Source organism: Carex rostrata, chromosome 34 (genome assembly GCF_964058835.1).
Source record: "Carex rostrata chromosome 34, lpCarRost1.2, whole genome shotgun sequence".
In the NCBI taxonomy this organism is placed as follows: domain Eukaryota; kingdom Viridiplantae; phylum Streptophyta; class Magnoliopsida; order Poales; family Cyperaceae; genus Carex; species Carex rostrata.
This window is the reverse complement of record NC_135951.1, coordinates 4,569,214-4,588,909: the sequence shown is the minus strand read 5'-3', so window position 1 is coordinate 4,588,909 and position 19,696 is coordinate 4,569,214. Positions and strand designations below refer to the sequence as shown.

Below are 19,696 nucleotides of genomic sequence, written 5' to 3'. Positions count from 1 at the left end.
TGATTGAGGTCCAAAACAGTCACATCTAAGTAAAAAAAAGAAGAAGAAGCTGCAGATGGGCCGCTGGACTTGAATGCATTTCAAACCTCAAAGCCCAAACTTTAAATTAAAAAGAAGGAATTGTAAAAATAAGGTGCCTATGACAGCCTGCCACGTACACACTTGTATGGTGAATTGCAAAACGACGAATCTCATTAGATTACTGGGTTTAGGGTTTACGAAGAAATTGCCAAATTTTAATTAATTTATTTAGCCATCTCTAAATTCCATTAAGAGAAGAGAACCCTAGCCGTTCTCCGTTCTTCCTCCCCGCCGGCGCCGACGCCGGTTCTCTCTCTCGCCCTCCCTCCGCTGCTCTTCCCTCGGCCATAATCTAATAGCTGCAGCATAGGTATTGGATAGAATGGCAAACTTTTATTACTAGCTAAATTGAGAGATTTAATTATTTGCAGAGGGGATGTATTAGTGTTGATTGGGCCTCTTTTAGTAACTCTGTAGCTAGTAACTTGAGAGATTTAAAACTGATGCCTGGGTGATGGGGGTATTGGGTTCAGTACCACCCGTTTTGTTGTATATACTGGTACCAATGTACCATACAAATAGTGAGTAATTATGGTGATTGAAATGATAATGAATAATCTAATTCTGCAGCATAGGTATAATGAAATCGAAGAAAGGTGTTACCTTTCTCAACCTAAACGATGATCATGATGATGATAAGCATAAACAAATGGCTGCACAATCTCGGGCAATACCTATGAAGAAGACGAAGAAGAAGAGGCCGAAACCTATGCTCACTTTCTCTTCCTTTGCTAGATGTAGCCTTCTCTCTCTCCCCAAATTCACTACTTCTTCTTCATCTCCTCACTCAAATGCAAACTCCCATAATACAAATCCTAACAGCATTAAAGAAATTGACTTCTCTAGTGATGATGATGATGATGATGAAGATCAACAGGTACTTGTTTAATTAACTCAATTTTGTTTACTTAATGGTGTGTTTGGGGGCCAAGGAATAGCAGGGTTAGTTGGGTTAGCAACTATTCCAAATTCAGGTTAGCGACTATTCCACGTTTGGGTTGAAAAAATAGCTATTCTCAACAATTGGGTTAGCCGCTATTCCACTAACCCACTGAAATGTTGGGTTAGAGGCTATTCCAAATTTGGGGTTAGCACGCTATTCTTACTAACCTCACTCTCAATCCAAACATACCCATGTGATGGTGTGACGAAGCCTATATTTACTCTCAATTTGCATCAATTGAATGTTGAATTGTGTATAACATAAATAGGAAGAGGAGATGGTGCAAGTAGATTTTGAATTCTTCGACCCAAAATCGGAAGATTTTCATGGGGTGAAGCTCCTTCTCCAAAAGTACCTTGACAACTACCAATGGGATCTCTCTGGATTTGTTGAGCTCATTCTTGCACAGACAACAGTCGGTACAGTTGTCAAATCGGCTGACAGTGAAGGAGACACTGATGATTCTGACGGGAATAGAGATGGAGGTGACGAACAGGAGCTGTTTGCTGTCATTACCGCACTCAATTTTGGCCGCTATCAGGTAAAATATGTCTGACTGATGTGTGATTGCTGACAAAGGATAGAAGTGATATGTCTTTTCTTTTGTTGATTGCTGTGTCAGGATAACCAGTGCATCAAGGAGCTCAAACAGTATGTTCTAGGCATGTGCAAAGAAGAAAAGACAAAAGTGAAGTTGAGGCAGGTATTGGAGGAAGAAGCAAAGGATACTGGTTTGCTAATGTGCCAGCGGTTTGCAAACTGCCCATACCAACTCGTGCTCAAATTATATGAAGCCCTTTTTGATGAGATATCGTGGGCTACTGAGGATGAGGTCTCTTTCTCCCTCTGCTGGTACTGTTAATTTACATTGCTATGCAATTGTAGTTTTATTGGGGACTCACTATTTTGTATTTTTCCCTATAGCCCACAGCAGTTCTTCGTGACTCTTTCCGGTTCAAGCATTATTTCTTGATCACAAAAATCTTAGAGGTACTACTTCAAAGTTCTTATGCTCAATTTGTAGTTTCTTATTTTGTTATTAACTCTGCTATAAAAATGTATAGGCCATGTCCAAACGGCTAAATTGTCCTTGTATATTTCTTTATTTTAATTTTCATCAGTGTTTGAAATACTTTCTAACTGTTTTGTTGTAGATTTGCCAAGTTTTGTTGTTAGTTTCTTTCCTCAATGACTTTTGTCAGTTTTTGATTGATGCATTTGCAAGATGAATGAAATTAGTTTAATACCGGTTTCTCCTGAGAAATGATCATATTAGATGCCAAATAATCACTTAATAAATGTACAATGAAATTGTTGAATATACAAGTAATAAGTCTCTGAACAAATTGGGATTGAATTGTATGCGATTTCTTACTTTCAACTGACATGACTGAAATTCATGCACATCTATTCCTGATTTTTCTTCCATATAATAGAATGATTAGTAGAGTTCTTATTTCATGCACAGAACAAGGCGCAGCCCCAACAAAGAGCTGTAAAGAGAAAAGCTGATTGGGATGAGCCTGTTATTTATTTAAAACAGGAGGATGAGATATTCCATGAGGTACTTGATTAATCTTCTCTAAAATAATTTCTACTTGACAAAGATTATAACTAGTATTTGCATAAAACCAAACTGTCATACATTATGACAGGAACTCCTCATTCTTTAAAAGCCTCAGACTAACCAATCAAATTCCTGTAACTTAGAATATTAACAGATGCCAAATTGCAATTCAATCCAAGTGGTTCGAAGTATTGCATCTGTAGGTCCTTAGTAGTACCTTAGTTTGCTTTACTAAAGAATATGATTGTTACTTAGTAGTAAAGAGAAATGTTCAGGTGCTTTATGCACTTCAAATTTCTCTAACAGGATTAATGAGTCTTTTTCATACTGAAAATGGGCGGTCTTTTTGCAATATTTGATGCAGCTTTATTTTCCTTTGTGAGTAATTTACTGTGTGACTGAACTAAACCAAAAGCCCCTAGTGGTAAATATAGAAATTTGTCGGGGTGTTTCTTCACAAAATACCTGTCTCTTTAGTCCTTCTTGGCAATTGTATATTAAAATGAGGCAATAGAATACTTTTGGCATCTTTTGAAGAAGGGATGCGATTCCCGTAACTTAATTGACAGATAACAAATTGCAATTCAATCCAAGTGCTTCAAAGTATTGCATCTGTAGGTCCTTGGTAATAGCTTAGTTTGCTTTACTAAGGAGTATGATTGGCTTAGTTTGCTTTACTAAGGAGTATGATTGTTTTTTTTTAAGGTTCAAGGGATATGATTGTTACTTAGTAGGTAAGAGAAATTCTAATTATATATGATTTTATAATTCTTCAGATGAGTTCATGGTCTTTTACATTTGAACTATCGGCTGAAGAAGTGGCTCCTCCCGAGGTAACTTCAAATTTGAACTATCCATCTTTTGCAGAAAAGAAATTTCTTCCATAGATGAGTTCATGGTCTTTTACATTTCATGGTTGTTATTATTATACTAACCATTGAGATAATGAGAGAGGTTAGTTATTGTACGAATGCTGTTAGCTAATTCAGGGTTATAACAGTCATTTGATCAGAAAGAAGATAGCCTTTGCCAGGGGCAAACTGAATCAATAGGGGTTTTAGTTTAACTTTTGCTCATAAAAAACCACAAATTCCAAATATTTTCAGAATTAAAATCTGTGCGGGATCAGTTATGTTTTTTTATATTTAAATTTCTTGTAGATATTTGATCATTTTCTTTTTGGTGCAGTTGAAAAGCTATAAAAAAGTGGGTTTGGCGATGGTTATCAAAGCTGAGGTAATCCCCAAATTCCTTGAAAAACTGAAGACTTTGGTGGAGCACTTGTGATCCTGCATAGTTTGTTGAGTTTGTATTCTTACTTGCTAGCTTTCATTTTAAAGGTAGGTTCTAGAAGTGGTTTTTCTCAGTTCTGTCAGAACTAATTGAAGTGCATTAGATTAAAAAAAATATATATGAGTTTTTGTACGTACTTCATGCGAAATTTTGTATTGAGCAGAAAAAATAGGAGATAGAAGTACAAAATTTGGAACTATTTTATTTGTTTAATTGAAGATGGGTGACTTAAATTATAATCCAATTTGATATGATGAGAAGTCAAGGCCATGTTTATTCTTGAAATATCATAGAGAATGTCTTGATATGTGAACAAAATAAGTTGCTACTGTTGGATTTCATGGTCTCTAACAAGTCTTACCAATGAAGCATCTGTGCATACTCTATTAATTTTATAAGAGCAGCTGGATAGTATCGAACATTGCTTTATAGTTCAATTTTATTTTTTGGAAATAAGTGATAGTCGCCACATGTTTCACTGTTGAAATAAAACAAAATGTACATTGAAGCATATTCATTCTATATTACCCTTTTTGCAGAATTCTCAGCAATAATACCAGTATCTTCTCTGGCTCTCTTATATTTCTAAAACCCAGCCTAAAGTCTTGAAAAATTTCATTATATTTGCTATCAGTACCAGAAAACAAAATATGGAAAAGAAAGCTGGCCATCTTCCATTGCCTCTTTCGTATTCCTGTTACCAAATCCATGCCTTCCAATCCTGGTGCATTCCATATAGAACATGCAATACTGAGTAACCATAAAAATGCTTGCATCTTCACTGGAACTTTAATTTGCCAAATAGTGAAGAAAAATGTACCATTTTTTTTTTACATTTCCAACTGATCATATCAGGTGTATCAGAAAGGGAATCACAGGACATAACCATTGAATACAGAGAATACCATTGTTGCAATCAGTGTTTTAAAATGCGGCCGCATGGGCCGCATATGCGTATGCGGTTGGCAGCCGTGTTCAGAATGCCCATGTGGTTTTTCCATGCGGCCGCATATGCGGTCCGAATATGCGGTCATGCAGATTAAAAATGTGGCCATGCGGTCTGAATATGCGGCCATGCGGATTGAAATATGCGGTCATGCAGTTTTTCCATGCGGTTTTGACAATTTGAATGTATTTTAATTAAAAAAATTAAAAAATTATTTTGGTTATGTTATTATGTGAAAATAAATTCAAATATATGAATATGAATATATATATATATATATATATATATATATATATAGAGTTAGGCTGGGTTGCTATGGATAGCATAGTGGCCTCCCGTGCTACGGCTCAATATTCGAGTTTTCAAAATCCAAACGGTCGATCCGAACCGTTCATCTTATTCTCCATATTAATATCTGCTTGGAGACCAAATTTTATATTTTTCTGAATTTTTTTACTATCTATTAAGTATTTTACAAAATTGTTGATCCAACGGTGGCTGCACAAAACAGTAAAACCGTTGGATTAGCGATTTTCAAAGTGGCTTAATAAATAGTAAACAAATTTAGAAAATTATAAAATTTGGTCTCCAAGCAGATATTAATATGGAGAATAAGATGAACGGTTCGGATCGACCGTTTGGATTTTGAAAACTTGAATATTGAGCCGTAGCACGGGAGGCCACTATGCTATCCATAGCACCCCAGCCTAACTCTATATATATATATATATATATATATATATATATACGTGAATTTTTATTTTAAAATCCGCATGAAATCCGCATATGCGGTATGCAGTGGCCTTCCGTATGCATGAACAAAACCGCATTTTAAAACACTGGTTGCAATACTATGCCATGTAGCTGTCTAGTAAATTTTTTTATTGAAACTTAGTATTGACTGCTTCAGCAAACAGTAATATTGACATTGGTGCAAATTTGAAACAATTCAGGGAATTGTGTACATGTAGCAAAACCCATTACACCGTGAGTATAGCCAAAACAGCACATGATGCCCTGAACCCAAAATGCAGTTAACCCCTAGCTACTGTAATTATGTGTTGCATCTCCCCTAACATGTTGTGTGTTCTTTTGGGAAAAACATTCAGTATGTTACTAATGTGCTGGTACTAAAGATGATATATTGCTGGTAATAAACATATTTTGAGAAAAAAATATATTTTTTTTTTTTGGGGCCCAAACTTTCTACTTTCCTTTTTGTACATTTATTTAATATAAACAATAAACATGAAAAAGAATTACTGTTCGTACTGTGCTTGTGCTGAACAGTAAAGTAAATTTCACATGAAGTTCCGAATCTCTACTACCTTCAAGTTTAGAACAACACATTTCGTGGTTAAAATAATAAACCCTAAAGGCTAAGACGCATCAAAATACAAATCTCCACTGCAAATTTAAACCTCACTGTCGACAAACCAACACATTGAAAAGGGAAAAACTAAAAAAACATGTAGAAATTTGAGGCCATGACAAAGCTTCCCCATGTACCAAATATTCAACTTGAAAAAGGGAGCTGAAAACCTAAGCTAAAATTTACAGCAAAAGGTACAACATGCGATCCTTGCACTAATGTTACACAAGGATCCTAGCATTACCAAAATTGGAGCATCTCTCCTTGAACTACTAATATAAATAGGATGCAAAACAAATAGAAAAAAAAAAAAGAATGTATATTTCGTGTTTATTCAGATAATATTTGATCAGGCTTTGTTAATGAGAGACCAACAAACATTGCTAATGCAAAAATTGATCTCCCATGACTATTATATCTCTGTCGTCAACTATTGGCTGGAAATTATGATGAAGAGGCATTCCTTTGATTGAGAGCATATTTAACCACCTCATAAAAAGAGATTACTATCCCGACAGATGGGCCCGCGCGGCCAACACGTGGCCCTAAACCTGTGAACAGACCCTTCACCCCTTCAACCCTGCACAGTACAAAGATGCAAAAAGATATTAACAAAAACAGCACGAATACTGACAAACCAGTGTTGCATCTGTTATTAATTTTTTCTTTAAAAGAGAAGAGGGGGGGGGTTACCTCCAAATGTCCACCAGCGTTTGCCTCGTGGTCATCTTAATTGCTTTTTGTGGATCGTACTGTTCATAAAATAAAAACAGATTTTAAATTTATAACAGCTATGTGTCAGTACCAGTATGGTACAATATCATAACAAAAGAAATAATAAAAGAAACCTCAATCTGTCTACGAGTTTTAGCAACATCAAGAGGACAGGTGGCAGCTGCCGCTAAACTTCCTGCAACAAAAGCGGCAGAGAAATTTGCACCAAGTACACTTGCTGCATTCCCTTCCTCTCCTACAATACCCAACAGCTTTCTCCTTATCTGCAATTTCACGAACCCAAAATTTAACCCTCCAATGGACATGATAAAGAACTCAAACTAAAAAAAAAGAACAATGAGAAAGAGAACATACTGGCTCAAGAGTAGACCAGCAAATTGCAGAGAAAGGAACATCACGTGCCAGCTGTGCTCCCACACCCGTCCACAACAGTCGGTAGTTTTGAGCTATATTTATTCAGAAAAGAAAGAAAAAGAAAAACCAACTCAAGAGAGGGAAAAGAAAAGAACTTGGTTATGCAAAAACGGATTTATTTAACATCAACAGGAAACAGCACAAAAAACTGGAATAAAACCAGATCCAAAATTTAATATGTTGCGCTCAACTTTTCCCATTATATGACCGAACCTCTTCATAAGTGCTTCACAAGATCAAGCAACTTAGTATTTAAATTAGGCAGGCTTGATGGTATTTCAACTTCGGCTTATGAAATCAGAAAAGTCTTTAAATAACAGGAAGTTTGTTAAAAACTTAAAATTTATGGAATAGTATGATACCAAAATGTTGGGTAGTTATATTATAAAGGAAAAAGATTAAAATGCTGGATAGTAGCAAATATGAGGGTGTTCATTACAGATATCATGAAACACAAGGGTGGTACTTGGACAAAACAAATTTTTAGTCTCAGTACATTGCTATTTGTATGCATAAGAGATGTTTCAACTTCAATAGACAATAGTATTTGTAAACAAGAGTGAGCAATGCGTACGGGTAACAGTGTTGCCAGAGAGAGGAGAAAGAACACCGAGTAAAGTCTTCCACATGCCAGGAGGCTTCACTCCAGCTCTCATCTCTTTATATGCCTTTGTTGCATCATCCAAACCAACATTAGTTAACAACCTTATAATATTTGCAGTCATTTTATTAGGGCCATGAAAGCACAAAGCATATGCATGCTTGGAAGTTATAGGGTAATAGATAAGATCGTTTCATCTCTATTGATCATCAGACAACCTCATGAAATCATGATTGTTAATCAAGTGAAAAGAGGATGAGATATGGTGAAGTACCTGCATACGAGTACGTGCCAGCTCGATAGGAGAACAAGCTATACATGCTAATGATCGAGCAATAGAACCGGCAACAAGGGGGGCATATGGGGTCAAGCCGGGGGCATTTACCCTTGAGAAATCCTCCATCCAGTTTCTAAATACGTCATAACATGGTAAATATATTCCTACCTGTTTACAAGAAGTTAAAAGTACATATATTATCAAACTATATACTGGTTTCAGAATTCACAAGAAGCTAAATGCTAAATTAAGGAACTAACCGTTGGGATAGCAAGAGCCAAGCCAGCATTCGTACCTCTCCACAACCTACTAAAACCCTCCTGTTTCATAAAAATTAAATGCATCATTGCCATCAAACAAGAACATATTTTAAAAAAACAAACAAGGCGAATACATTATTACTAACCTGCCTAACAACTTTGAAAAAGACATCAAGTGTTCCCTTATACTGGAAGCATTCAGGAGGGCAAACTGGTAATGGTTCTGTACCAATTACCACACCCCGCGGACACGTCGCAGAGCATCTAAACTCTGAAAACATCTGACATATACACAAATTGCCAAAGTTAAGAAACCTCAAAAATCAAGAGAGAGAGAGAGCGAGCAAGAAAGAAACATGTGTAGAGAGAGAGAGAGAGAGAGGAACTATTACAGAATTGGGGCCAAGAGAAGCCATCTGGGGACCATACTGGCTGTAATAAGGTACTCCTGCTGCTTGTGCTTGCAACCTTGTCTGTAGTTATATACATAAATACAAGTATGAATAGGCATTATTGGCAGAGAAATTAATATTATGCAAGTAATTATAACAAAATAAGAACATGATAACACCCTGAAAAATTAACAGATTGCCACTTTCTCATGTATACTTATTTCCTAATAAATCCTTGGGTCAAATGACTTCACTTTTTTTTTTTTATTCTTCTAGCAAACTATTATCCTGCATTTATCAATACAACACCATACTAATTCTGTGTCCTTGGATTGGTCAAAATTATTCTAAGCATACTGCCACCACGGCACTTTTCATTGCACCATTTCACTCTTCACCATTTCTCCAATCATGTTAAATCCTGTCAAACTAAACTGTCATCTTATAAGTTGAGGTTTCCAAGACCAAATTTGCATCGATCACCCTCTTAAATGGTGATTTTGAAAGACTGGTTACTGGTTATTTCAATTGACAGCAATTTATTCGATAATATTCGATTCTCCCCTCAAGTTTTTATTCAATTTCTCATCTACCATTTTGTTGTTGTCATCATTGTTTGTCATTATTACAGCACAAACAAGATATTCCTTTTTTCCCCATTTTTCCAGGGGAGAAATTAACATTAAGCAACTAATATTAACTAAATATACATAAAGACAATAAATTTATACACATAAATACAAGTATCAAGGTATTATTGGCAGAGAAATTAACATTAAGCAACTAATATTAACAAAATATGAACATGATAACACCCTGAAAAAATAACTAATTACACAACCAAATTGCGATTTTCTCATGTACACTTGCCCCAATAAATCCTTTGATCAAATAAATTTGCATCGATCACCCTCTAAAATGGTGAATTTGAAAGATATTACTGGTTATTTCAACTGAAAGACCATTTTGTTGTTGTTGTTGTTTGTCATTGTTTGTCATTGTTTGTCATTACAGCGCAAACAAAAGATTCCTCTTTACCCATTTTGAAGAAGAGACAATTCAATGCTTGTTTGAAAGCAAATACCTTTGCAACATCAAGCGGGTTGACGATAATAGCTGAAATAAACGCCGCCCCAGCGGCTGAAAGAGCTCTCTCTCCTAAACCTAAACCTGAATCCGGCGAGCCACCGTTGGAGGCACCGTCTGAGTCGCCAGCGGTGGAAGGTCGAGAGATGTTGTCAAAATCGAGGCGTGTTGCCGCGCTCATCCACGTGGGTAACCCATTCTTCGAGCATCCAACCATTTGGAAGATGCTTCTTCCAATCCTTCGATCCCTTGCTCTCTTTTATGTATAGAACGAGAGAGAGAGAAGGGGCGCCGAGAGCGAGAGGGAAAAAAAAAGGAAGGGACTGGTGCTTTCTCCCGAAACAGTGTTTTTTGAATGGACAAGTTCTAAACGAGCTTAATGACACGTGGAGGCCTTAATGGCCATGTCGATTCCGGTGTATCGTTGGTCAAGTGAACACCGAGTTTAACCGAAAGATCGAACTCATGTTTTGGCTTTCTAGAAACTACGCCTCTTCGTTTTTCTCGGTCTTATTAGGTCATCGCTTCCGTTTTCCGTAGAATTAGGAATGCCCGTTAAACTGTTTTACAGTCCGATAACACGAACCAATCCGTCTTCTGCGGCACTTTCGGTCTAATATCTTGGTAGCGAATCATGCATGTAGATAAATTTTTATTTCGCTACACAAAAGAATGCATAATAAAGTGACAAAACCTAAGGTAATTTCTACCAATCCGTATTCTGCGGCACTTTCGGCGTAATATCTTGCTAGCGAATCATTCAGACAAGTTTCTTAATTCGCTACACAAAAAAATGCATAATAAAGTGAAGGCAATCTTTTACACATATCTCAGAGGATACGAATTCGTTCGGCTCTTCCGAATCCGTGAAATTTGGAATGAGTCCGATGACCCGAACCATCTGGTTTTCTGCGGCGCTTTAGGCGTAATTTCTTGGTAGAGAATCATTCAGACGAGTTATTTTAATTCGCTACACAAAAGAATGCATATTAAAGCTATACAATTTAAGGTAATTTCTACCAATACAAACTTAAAAATAGAAAAAGAATACTTTTAGCTGCTCATCTTAAATTCTTGAAGAGGAAGACAGTTGGTTTTGTGATTTCATTGCTGACATCAGCATTCTCCAGTCCAACTTTATTTATTTGTTTGGAGAGCATTTTCGACTTGAACAACTTTAATGAATTCAAACGAAGAAAAGAATACAAGTCTTTAGTCTTTACATTTCAAAGTTCAAACGTTTCGTAAAGGGCAAATAATATAAGAAGAAAAATCAATTATTCAAAATTAAAGCCATCTCATAGAACAATCAGCTAAACAAAGAATCAAGCTATATATTTAGGGATGTTCATTGGGTCCGATTTATTTGGTTTTGAACCGAATCAAATTAGTTTGGATCAAATGGTTCGATTTTTTCTGTTTAATAGTTCGGTTCGGTTTGTTGTTTAAAACCGAATTATAACTTCAGTTCGCTTCGGTTCGGTTTGAAAATTCTCAAAACCGACATAACCGAACCGACCGAACTTTTTATATATTATGAATTTGGTCGGGACCGTACTGGTTTATTTCTTAATACTCCCAATTTATTTCTTAATATACTTTGATTTATTATAAGAAAATTGCTTTAAATAAAAAATTAATGTATTTTGGTTTGAACTGAACAAACCGAACAAATCAAAATAAAACTTTGATTCGGTTCGGTTCAGTTGCAATGTTAAATCCATTCGGTTCAATTATATTTTTGAAACCAAATTATAACTTTAGTTTGCCTAGTTCGGTTCGATTCGGTTTTGAAACCGATGAACACCCCTAATTATATCTCACTACAACTGCTAAAGCCACATCAAAAAAAAAATGCAAATATTTATACAAGTCGATGAATAACAAAAAAGCCAGCACTCGTTAGCTTTTTCGGAGGCAGCTACTGATTTGTTTGAGCATCTTTTAAATTGACAAGACATTGAATATACCACCTAACAGAACTCAAAAGCTCCCACAAGATTTAATCAAATTTTTTACTTTAATCAAAAAGCTCCTACAAGAATTTTGAATTTTCAAATAACAACACACAGCAAAAATCAGAAAACTTAAAAAAAAAAAAAAAAAAAAAGTTGCATATATAAAATAAATATTTAAAAGAAATGGAGAAAAAGAAAAATCAACCTGGGGGTCCAAGAAGAACAACAAAGTTTCCATCATTCACAATATTTAAAAGAAATGGAGAGAAAGTCAATAGCAAGTTTTATTCAGTTGCTTTGCCTATATATGCACTATGCAAAGCAAGTTTTATTCATTTTAATTTCACAATTTTCAAAGTTCAACATTTTGTAGAATGAACTGTAAAATGTTTAATTACCTGCATGCTACAACCTTTAGTGTCATCACATCAGGGGCTGAACCACAATTCAAGTATAATGAGAATTCACATCCTCTAAGATATCTCAAACTTTGAGTGTTTGTTTAGAATATCTTAACTGTTCAAATACGTTCTGCACGAATCTCAAAGCACAAATAATACTGACCCCCGTGCTATCCCCGAAAGGCACCGTACACGTCTGTCACGCAAAAGTTGAGATATCTCAAAGATTAGATTAGCTATTATTAATTTTTGAGTATGACCTTTCTAATTTGGAAATAGTTCTTTACTTCATTTCCACTGTGCATACAACCCGATTACTCAAATAGAAATGAAGCCAGACAGCCAGTCTGTGATTTTTGTTTTTACAGTTTACTTTAAAACCCTTTTAACTTTTTTATATAATTATAGAGGGGTCTTATGCATATAAAAGGACACAAATTAGTAAGATTTTTAAATACTTTGTAATTAAAATTTTAAAAACTTGGGGTGGCTTAGCACCCCCCAATCACTATTATGATCCGCCCCTCAGTGCCCTTAAAATAGCATCAAAAAAACAATATGAATAATATAATAAGAAACTATGCTGGTATACTACCAGTAAATATACCAGTAAATGTACAGCTTTGAATTATACAACACAAGACCAAAATTTTGTTGAAATGTAAGGAAAGAAGAAGCGCATATCCTGTTCTTTTATCAAATACATCCTTGTTTGAGCATCCTGCCACAACCTAAACACAGATTTGAAAAATTCAACAAAATCAATGCCAATTCCAGTTTCAGATCCTAACAAGGAGCAAAGCTTTACCAGCCGGCGACATAGAAGGAGGCCATGCAAGCGAACATGGCGAGCATGAGAGCTGTGACTCGAGATCACAGTCCGGGCCCCACCTATCGGTGACCTGAACCTCAGATCTGCATCACTCCTCTTTTTTCATAAAAATACAATCATATCTAATCTTGCAACTAAAATCAGCTGCGAGTCTTAAAAAAAAGAATTTTTTTTGTCTATAGAAAATATTAAAAAACAAGAAACACAAACATAAAAAGTACTTGTAGATTTTCATGAATAGAAAGATGAATAGAAATTTTACCGATTAAAAAATTTGTAAAAGTTTATATCAGTAAAATTATTACCGATCTAAACCAGGATTTTTTATTTTATTTTTATATTTTCTTTACTAAAATATGAAAAGTTTTTAAAAAATAAATAAAATATTTTAAAATTAAATATATTAGAATGACTTCATCTATTTTTTTAAAAACTTTTTATATTTTAAGAGAGAAAATTTAAAAAGAAAAGAACAACTTGTTTTGATCATTAGGAATTCAATCGATTCAAACAAATTCAAACTTTGAATCGGTAAAATTATTTTTACTGATTTTTCTACTCATATAAATTTGCAAGTACTCTTTCTGTTTCTTTTTAAAAAAAAATATTTTATACAGACAAAAAAATCTCTAAAAATATGCATCTGATTTGATTTAAAAATCTCAGAATTCCTTATGTTTAAGAGTTTGGAAATAAATAAAAATGCATCCGCTATGTAGTATAGTTCTGAACAAGTCAATTGGGCTGGGTAGCGAAATAAAAGAAGCCAATTTGATCCATTTTTTTTTTAATCAAGCACTTTTTTTAAGCTGTTCAAACAAGAAACGCCAAAATTGAGCAGAATATCACATGTTCCCTGTGCAATTATCATTTAAAATGGGTTGCAGACTTACAGATACAAAAACAATTACAAAATGTTATAAAGAAACGAATGCATGCATATTTTGATAGATCAAAGCTTCTGTAACTTATTAAGATTCGTGAAAAAGAGCTTCTTTTTAATGCACGCGCGGTACAGTGGTTTGTGTTACTTTTTGGCAAATCTCAACCGTTCAAATACGTTCTGCACAAATAATACTGCCCCCTGCGCTAGCGGCTAGCCGCTGTCCCCGAATTAATCAATCATGCAAAGTTGAGATGAATTCTCATCCTCTGAGATATCTCAACTTTTGCGTTTTTTTTTGAAAATCTCTACCGTTCAAATACGTTTTGCGCGAATCACAAAGCACAATAATACTGGCCCCCCTGCGCTATCCCCGAATAGGCACCATACGCGTTGGTCACGCAAAAGTTGAGATATCTCAGAGGATACGCACTCCATCACGCTGCGATCGCATCTCCCTTCCCCTCTCCTCTCCAGTAAGAGCCTCTCTTCATTCGCACCGAAAGTCTCTCTTCATTGACACTCCTCTTGACGGGTATCCATCTCCTCCCTTTATCGATTTTTTTTTTTTTTTTTCTTAGGATTAAGAATTCGAGTATTTGAAGATAAAATGTCGTAACCTCTGGACTTGGTGTTGAACGCGCTAGCAATATTCCCTATAGACCTCAATTGGTTACATTTTGTAGGGTTTTTGAGTAGAAACCCTGGAACTAACCTTTCCCTTTTTACTGGTAAGCAAATGCTTCTCTTTTGTTTCTTACCAGTTGTGCAATTTCTGAATGTCATTACTTGGTCCTTAGAAATTGAAAATTAAGTTAACATGAAAACTGAAACTAAAATTTATTAAACACAATTTTTATATCTAGCAAAATGAAAGCTGTAATACTTGAAAAATCTTGGAAATGAAAATTACAATGTGAAATTTTGCTAGTACTGAAACTGTTAAAATTGCCCCCCAAGATTTTTACAAATTTTGTAAAAGAGAAGAAAAATGCTTCCACGGTCTAATTTGTAAAAATGGTAGCTGTCAACATTTGTGACCTTAGAACTGTTATAGTGAGGTTCTCACAACAATTGCAAAGAAGTTATCTTTCTAAATCATTTTTTTTTTCCAAACGTTATTGTTTGTATTAATAATTTGATATTGCAATGTGGTACCAGTATCATAACGATAATGGTCATAGCTGGGTTTGTGAGAAGGCTTATGAATATAAAGAACAAGAGATGTGAAGGGAGGAAGAGGGGTATTTAGGTCTTTACATATTATAACATATATTTTACTCGTGCTAAGTCTTTCTTTGTAATACCTTGTTAATACCTGACTCTACGAATCAATCCTCTCCAGTCTAGACTAGATCTAAGATTTGCTTGCTACAGATGGAAACAATTGCTCTACTGGCACTGATTGTGCTTCTTTTACTGGGAGCAGTGCTCTTTCTCTTCCCTAAATCCAACAAGAACAAAGGTATTAATATTATTAACCATTTCTCACATTTCACCACCTAAACTCCTCAATTGCATCTCTGCTTTCTCACTTTTACAATTAGGTCCTCAAACTTTTCAAATTCTTTTGCAGGTAAGGGAAAACACACTCAATTGAACAGCAGCCTAGTCAAGGTTTTCCTTCTTCTTTTCTTCTATATTCTGTGTTGTGTGATCCATGTTGTTACTTGGCAATTCTTGATACTACTGGCACCAATTGTTTCTGACTTGTTTCCATTCCCCAAATTATTTTGAAAACAGAATGTGAGAGATTATACCAAGGAAGAAGTGTCGAAGCATAATACCAGAAAAGATTGCTGGATCATTGTCAAAGATAAGGTTTGACACATTGGCCCTTCTTTCGTTTTCATGTAATTACTATAAAAGATATGCAAATTTGCTCATATGCCCCATAAAAGATAGCAAAATACCAATCTTTTTAATCTTGGAATAGTATTGATGTAGGTATATGATGTGACACCATACGTAGAGGAACACCCAGGCGGTGATGCAATCCTTAACAATGCCGGTCGTGACTCTACTGAGGGTTTCTACGGGTACATATGAGCTTTCTTCATCTTATAAGCATTTTTTTCTTTCTTTCTTTTGTCATACAGGTTTCCTAGTTACTGTGAAAGTGGTTTCACAGTAATATGATTGCTATGTTCAACATAGCAAATGTTATTTAATCTTAGGTACAGTTTCATGTGCATGCCTAATTCCCTATGCTTATGTATACCACAATTGCCAATTTGTAATTGATTCCCAAACCAACTATGCTACAAATTACATGCATAATTGCCCCAACTTTTCTTTTCTTCTATCACTTTTTCTGTCAGAATTCTTTTTTCTTCCAGTATTAACCCCTCACAATTTACCTTCATGGACCTATAATATGTTGTTAGTACTGGTATGTGATATTTATATTACATTTCTTTTATGGATATACAGGCCACAACATGCTACCAGAGTTTTCGATATGGTTGACGAGTTTTACATTGGTGACTTGAAGAGTTAATTTCCCATTTCTTGTGAGGTGTCAATGATAATAACAACTACAAGACTGTAATTTCTGAATTTTGTTTCAATTTTAATTTTAGATGTGCAGGATAATATCGTTGCTTAGTGCTTTTTTATTTCATGACTTGAGAATTTTGAGGAAATTGTATTTGGTACTATGGCAAAATTTGTAGAGCATCTGCTTGCTTTTTGATTTCATGACTTTTATGGGCCTGGCCCAGATGTTATCATTTCTTCTATACTATAGATATTAGATAGCGAGTGAGTCTATGGTACTATGCATATCACGGGTTGTTACCGTGCTACGGCTCTATATTTGAGTTTTCAAATTCTAACGGTCGATCCGAACCGTTCATCTTGTTCTCCATATTAATATGTGTTTGGAGACCAAATTTTACATTTTTTGAAATTTTTTTACTATTTTTTTTAGATATTTAGAAAATCACTTGATCTGAAAATTCTGGACCATAAAAAAACAGTGATTTTCAATAAATCTAAAAAAATAATAAAAAAAATTTCAAAAAATGTAAAATTTGGTCTCCAAACACATATTAATATGGAGAATAAGATGAACGGTTTGGATCGACCGTTAGGATTTGAAAACTCGAATATAGAGCCGTAGCACGGTGCCAAATCGTAATATGCATAGTACCATAGACTCACTCTTAGATAGCATCTAATTTTGAACATATTCTGGTACTATAGATGAACAATACTCTCTATAGTAAGGATGACAGGTGGGTCCCACTACCCACTATTCTCTCTCTCCCCTGAACATTCTATCCTCTTTCAGCTCCAACTAACCTCTCTATTCCGTTGATTTTGTGGTTTACCTCTTCAATTTATTGAAGGCATTAATCCCACAGTTCTCAGAAAAAGTTTTATGAATTGCTACTTTCACTTTTGTGAAATATAATAAACAAAAATTGTTGATCCAACGGTGGCTTTTGATTTTATTATTTTGTTAAGCCACCGTTGGATTAGCGATTTTCAAAGTGGCTTAATAAATAGTAAAAAAATTCAGAAAAATATAAAATTTGGTCTCCAAGCATATTTTAATATAGAGATTGACTTGAACGGCTCGAATCGACGTTTTGAACTTTAAAAATAAAAAAATGAATTGGTAGCACCAAAGCTTAGAAACTACCACTTTGATTTTAGCCAATCCTTCTCTCTCTCTCTATATATATATGAGTAGAACTAGGGTGTTCTTAAGCTCACCAAAGTGTTTGGTGAGCTTAACTTCAAAACCCATCAAATCGGTTTCAAATGACAAATCCGAACCGTTGAAATCCGCCTACCTTACGAGTGATGCGTCTACATGTGAAAATTTTAAATATTCGAATTAATTTAATATAAAGTCAAGCGGTTAAAAACGTTCAAAAAATGAATGCACTAAAATTAAATTATTAACCTTCTAATTTTGACCGATTGACTTTATACTAAATTAATTTGAATGTTTAAAATTTTCACATGTAGACGCATCACTCGTAAGGTAGGCGGGTTCCAACGGTTCAGATTAGTTATTTGAGAAACCAATTTGATGGATTTTGGAGTTAAGCTCACCAAACACTTTGGTGAGCTTAAGAACACCGTAGTTCTACTCTCTCTCTCTCTCTCTATATATATACTAGTAATTGTGCCCGTGCACAGCAACGGGAGCAAATTATGTAGTAGAAAATCTAATTTGCTGAAGTATTTTTTTTCATAAAAAATAGAGAAAATAAATATCGCTGAATGTAAACCAAAGATATTATTTATGAATTGAATATAGGAATAAAAAAACATAGCATTTTCTAATAAAAACCATAAACATACAAAGCTAACTTGGTTTTGTTTTCAATTTTTGCTCATGGAGAGAATTATCCTTTTATAATTAATCTCAAGTAATTATAATCTCATAAATCGATAATTGTATCCCATTACATATAAATCATGACAAACCTTGTAAACATTCATAAGATTTTTTTTTTTTCATTCAAATGACCATAGACTTGCATCCATTTTGAATATACATATTTGATTGTAAATATAAAAGATCCGTTAAAATTCATTTAAAGGCTACCGTAATCCTTAAACACCAGGTATGTAAACCCCTCATAATTCCAAAATTTGTTGTTCATGTAGAAGCAACACACTGATATCTTTGTTCTCAACACCTTCGAGATAGTCTCTCTAAATGTTGTTGCGTTAGTTTGCAGTGGACAACATGCCATTGCCTTTGCTAAGTCACCAATTTCTTTCTTTTCTCATTCCACTCCAAATATTGATTTACATCTGTATCACAAATCACATGAATAAACAAAACAAGAAAAAATATCCGTTAAAAATGCCAAAAAAAAAAAACCCATGGGGTTGAGCACCCTTTCCTTTTAAGTACGGCAACGGGATATGAAATGAATAAATTAATTTTTGAGAAGCAACATAGAATAAACAACATGAATTTTTAAGAACTAAGAATGAATAAAATATTTTTTGTAGAACAGAATGAATGAATAAAATTATTTTTTAGTAACTACTTTGAAATCCTAATATATGCACAATCTAACATCAGAACAAAAAATGCAAATCATACCCAAAGAGAAATGGATGGAAGTGACTGAGAGGCTTTTGCCTGTATTAAGAAATCATTTAAGATTTCAATTTGAAAACACAATTTTCTTTTCAATCTAATAATTTTTTCGAGTAATATCATTTATTATACATAGTGCTTTTAAGAGTTGCTCTTCAATTCTTGTCTTGTCTCCAATTGCTTTAATACGGTTGAATGCTGCATATTAGAAAAACAATACAGTTTAAACATCAAACCAAAATCCATTACAGCTTATAAGAAATGAACAACTAATAGGCCATTTTTTTTTAATTGGCAACGTACTTGAAAATGATCACGTGATCTGGTTTTCTCCTATATAAAATAACATCCCTAAGTTATGAATACATATAAAAGAATAAAAAAGAGAAGATAAAAAATAAAATGAAATGTGTATTGAGAAAGAGGAACCTGTAGCTTAGCTCAAGTGCTTTATGAGGTTGGCAATACCACCTTCGTACTCAGTTATGTTCTTTAACCTAAAATCCTAAGTGTTCTCCTTAATTTTTTTATAAAATAATTGTAAAATGGACACACATAATCCTATAGACCATAAAAAATGG

General features: G+C 34.5%; 3 protein-coding genes across 6 annotated transcripts; 2 read left to right on the top strand and 1 right to left on the bottom strand.

Annotated features, from left to right (window-relative positions):
• The first annotated feature begins 651 nt into the window (after window positions 1-651).
• LOC144549209 (protein BCCIP homolog) lies at window positions 652-4,154 on the top strand. Of its 2 annotated transcripts, none has more exons than XM_078297940.1 (7): window positions 652-958; window positions 1,293-1,565; window positions 1,647-1,856; window positions 1,949-2,014; window positions 2,493-2,588; window positions 3,368-3,424; window positions 3,780-4,154. In XM_078297940.1, exons 1-7 carry the CDS (start codon window positions 662-664, stop codon window positions 3,876-3,878), a joined length of 1,098 nt encoding a protein of 365 aa, XP_078154066.1. In that variant the 5' UTR covers window positions 652-661; the 3' UTR covers window positions 3,879-4,154. The 2 variants fall into 2 exon arrangements, with proteins under 2 accessions (XP_078154066.1, XP_078154065.1); XM_078297939.1 differs by having other exon boundaries at window positions 652-964.
• Window positions 4,155-6,285: 2,131 nt separating this feature from the next.
• LOC144548942 (mitochondrial carrier protein MTM1-like) lies at window positions 6,286-10,322 on the bottom strand. Its single transcript, XM_078297681.1, has 10 exons — window positions 9,966-10,322; window positions 8,882-8,962; window positions 8,636-8,770; window positions 8,490-8,549; window positions 8,227-8,397; window positions 7,926-8,019; window positions 7,292-7,383; window positions 7,051-7,200; window positions 6,896-6,954; window positions 6,286-6,782 (listed from the first exon to the last, which is right to left on the bottom strand). The coding sequence occupies exons 1-10, from the start codon at window positions 10,182-10,184 to the stop codon at window positions 6,647-6,649; spliced, it is 1,197 nt and encodes a 398-aa protein (XP_078153807.1). The 5' UTR covers window positions 10,185-10,322; the 3' UTR covers window positions 6,286-6,646.
• Window positions 10,323-14,447: 4,125 nt separating this feature from the next.
• On the top strand, window positions 14,448-16,741 carry CB5LP (cytochrome B5-like protein). Of its 3 annotated transcripts, none has more exons than XM_078297788.1 (6): window positions 14,448-14,576; window positions 15,419-15,506; window positions 15,618-15,658; window positions 15,785-15,862; window positions 15,989-16,080; window positions 16,475-16,741. In XM_078297788.1, exons 2-6 carry the CDS (start codon window positions 15,419-15,421, stop codon window positions 16,539-16,541), a joined length of 366 nt encoding a protein of 121 aa, XP_078153914.1. In that variant the 5' UTR covers window positions 14,448-14,576; the 3' UTR covers window positions 16,542-16,741. The 3 variants fall into 3 exon arrangements, with proteins under 3 accessions (XP_078153914.1, XP_078153913.1, XP_078153912.1); XM_078297787.1 differs by having other exon boundaries at window positions 14,475-14,576; window positions 15,387-15,506; XM_078297786.1 differs by lacking the exon at window positions 14,448-14,576 and having other exon boundaries at window positions 15,333-15,506.
• Window positions 16,742-19,696: the final 2,955 nt, after the last annotated feature.

Excerpts from the sequence above, each read along its gene's own strand:
- LOC144549209 (XM_078297939.1), top strand. The coding sequence starts at position 662 with ATGAAATCGAAGAAAGGTGTTACCTTTCTCAACCTAAACGATGATCAT. Across the intron at positions 965-1,292 it reads ATGAAGATCAACAGGTACTT|GAAGAGGAGATGGTGCAAGT; the intron begins GTTTAATTAACT and ends TAACATAAATAG. Across the intron at positions 3,425-3,779 it reads AAGAAGTGGCTCCTCCCGAG|TTGAAAAGCTATAAAAAAGT; the intron begins GTAACTTCAAAT and ends TTTTTGGTGCAG.
- LOC144548942 (XM_078297681.1), bottom strand. The coding sequence starts at position 10,184 with ATGGTTGGATGCTCGAAGAATGGGTTACCCACGTGGATGAGCGCGGCA. Across the intron at positions 8,771-8,881 it reads CTTCTCTTGGCCCCAATTCT|ATGTTTTCAGAGTTTAGATG; the intron begins GTAATAGTTCCT and ends TGTATATGTCAG. Across the intron at positions 8,020-8,226 it reads TGGCACGTACTCGTATGCAG|GCATATAAAGAGATGAGAGC; the intron begins GTACTTCACCAT and ends GATGCAACAAAG.
- CB5LP (XM_078297788.1), top strand. The coding sequence starts at position 15,419 with ATGGAAACAATTGCTCTACTGGCACTGATTGTGCTTCTTTTACTGGGA. Across the intron at positions 15,863-15,988 it reads GGATCATTGTCAAAGATAAG|GTATATGATGTGACACCATA; the intron begins GTTTGACACATT and ends GTATTGATGTAG. Across the intron at positions 16,081-16,474 it reads TCTACTGAGGGTTTCTACGG|GCCACAACATGCTACCAGAG; the intron begins GTACATATGAGC and ends ATGGATATACAG.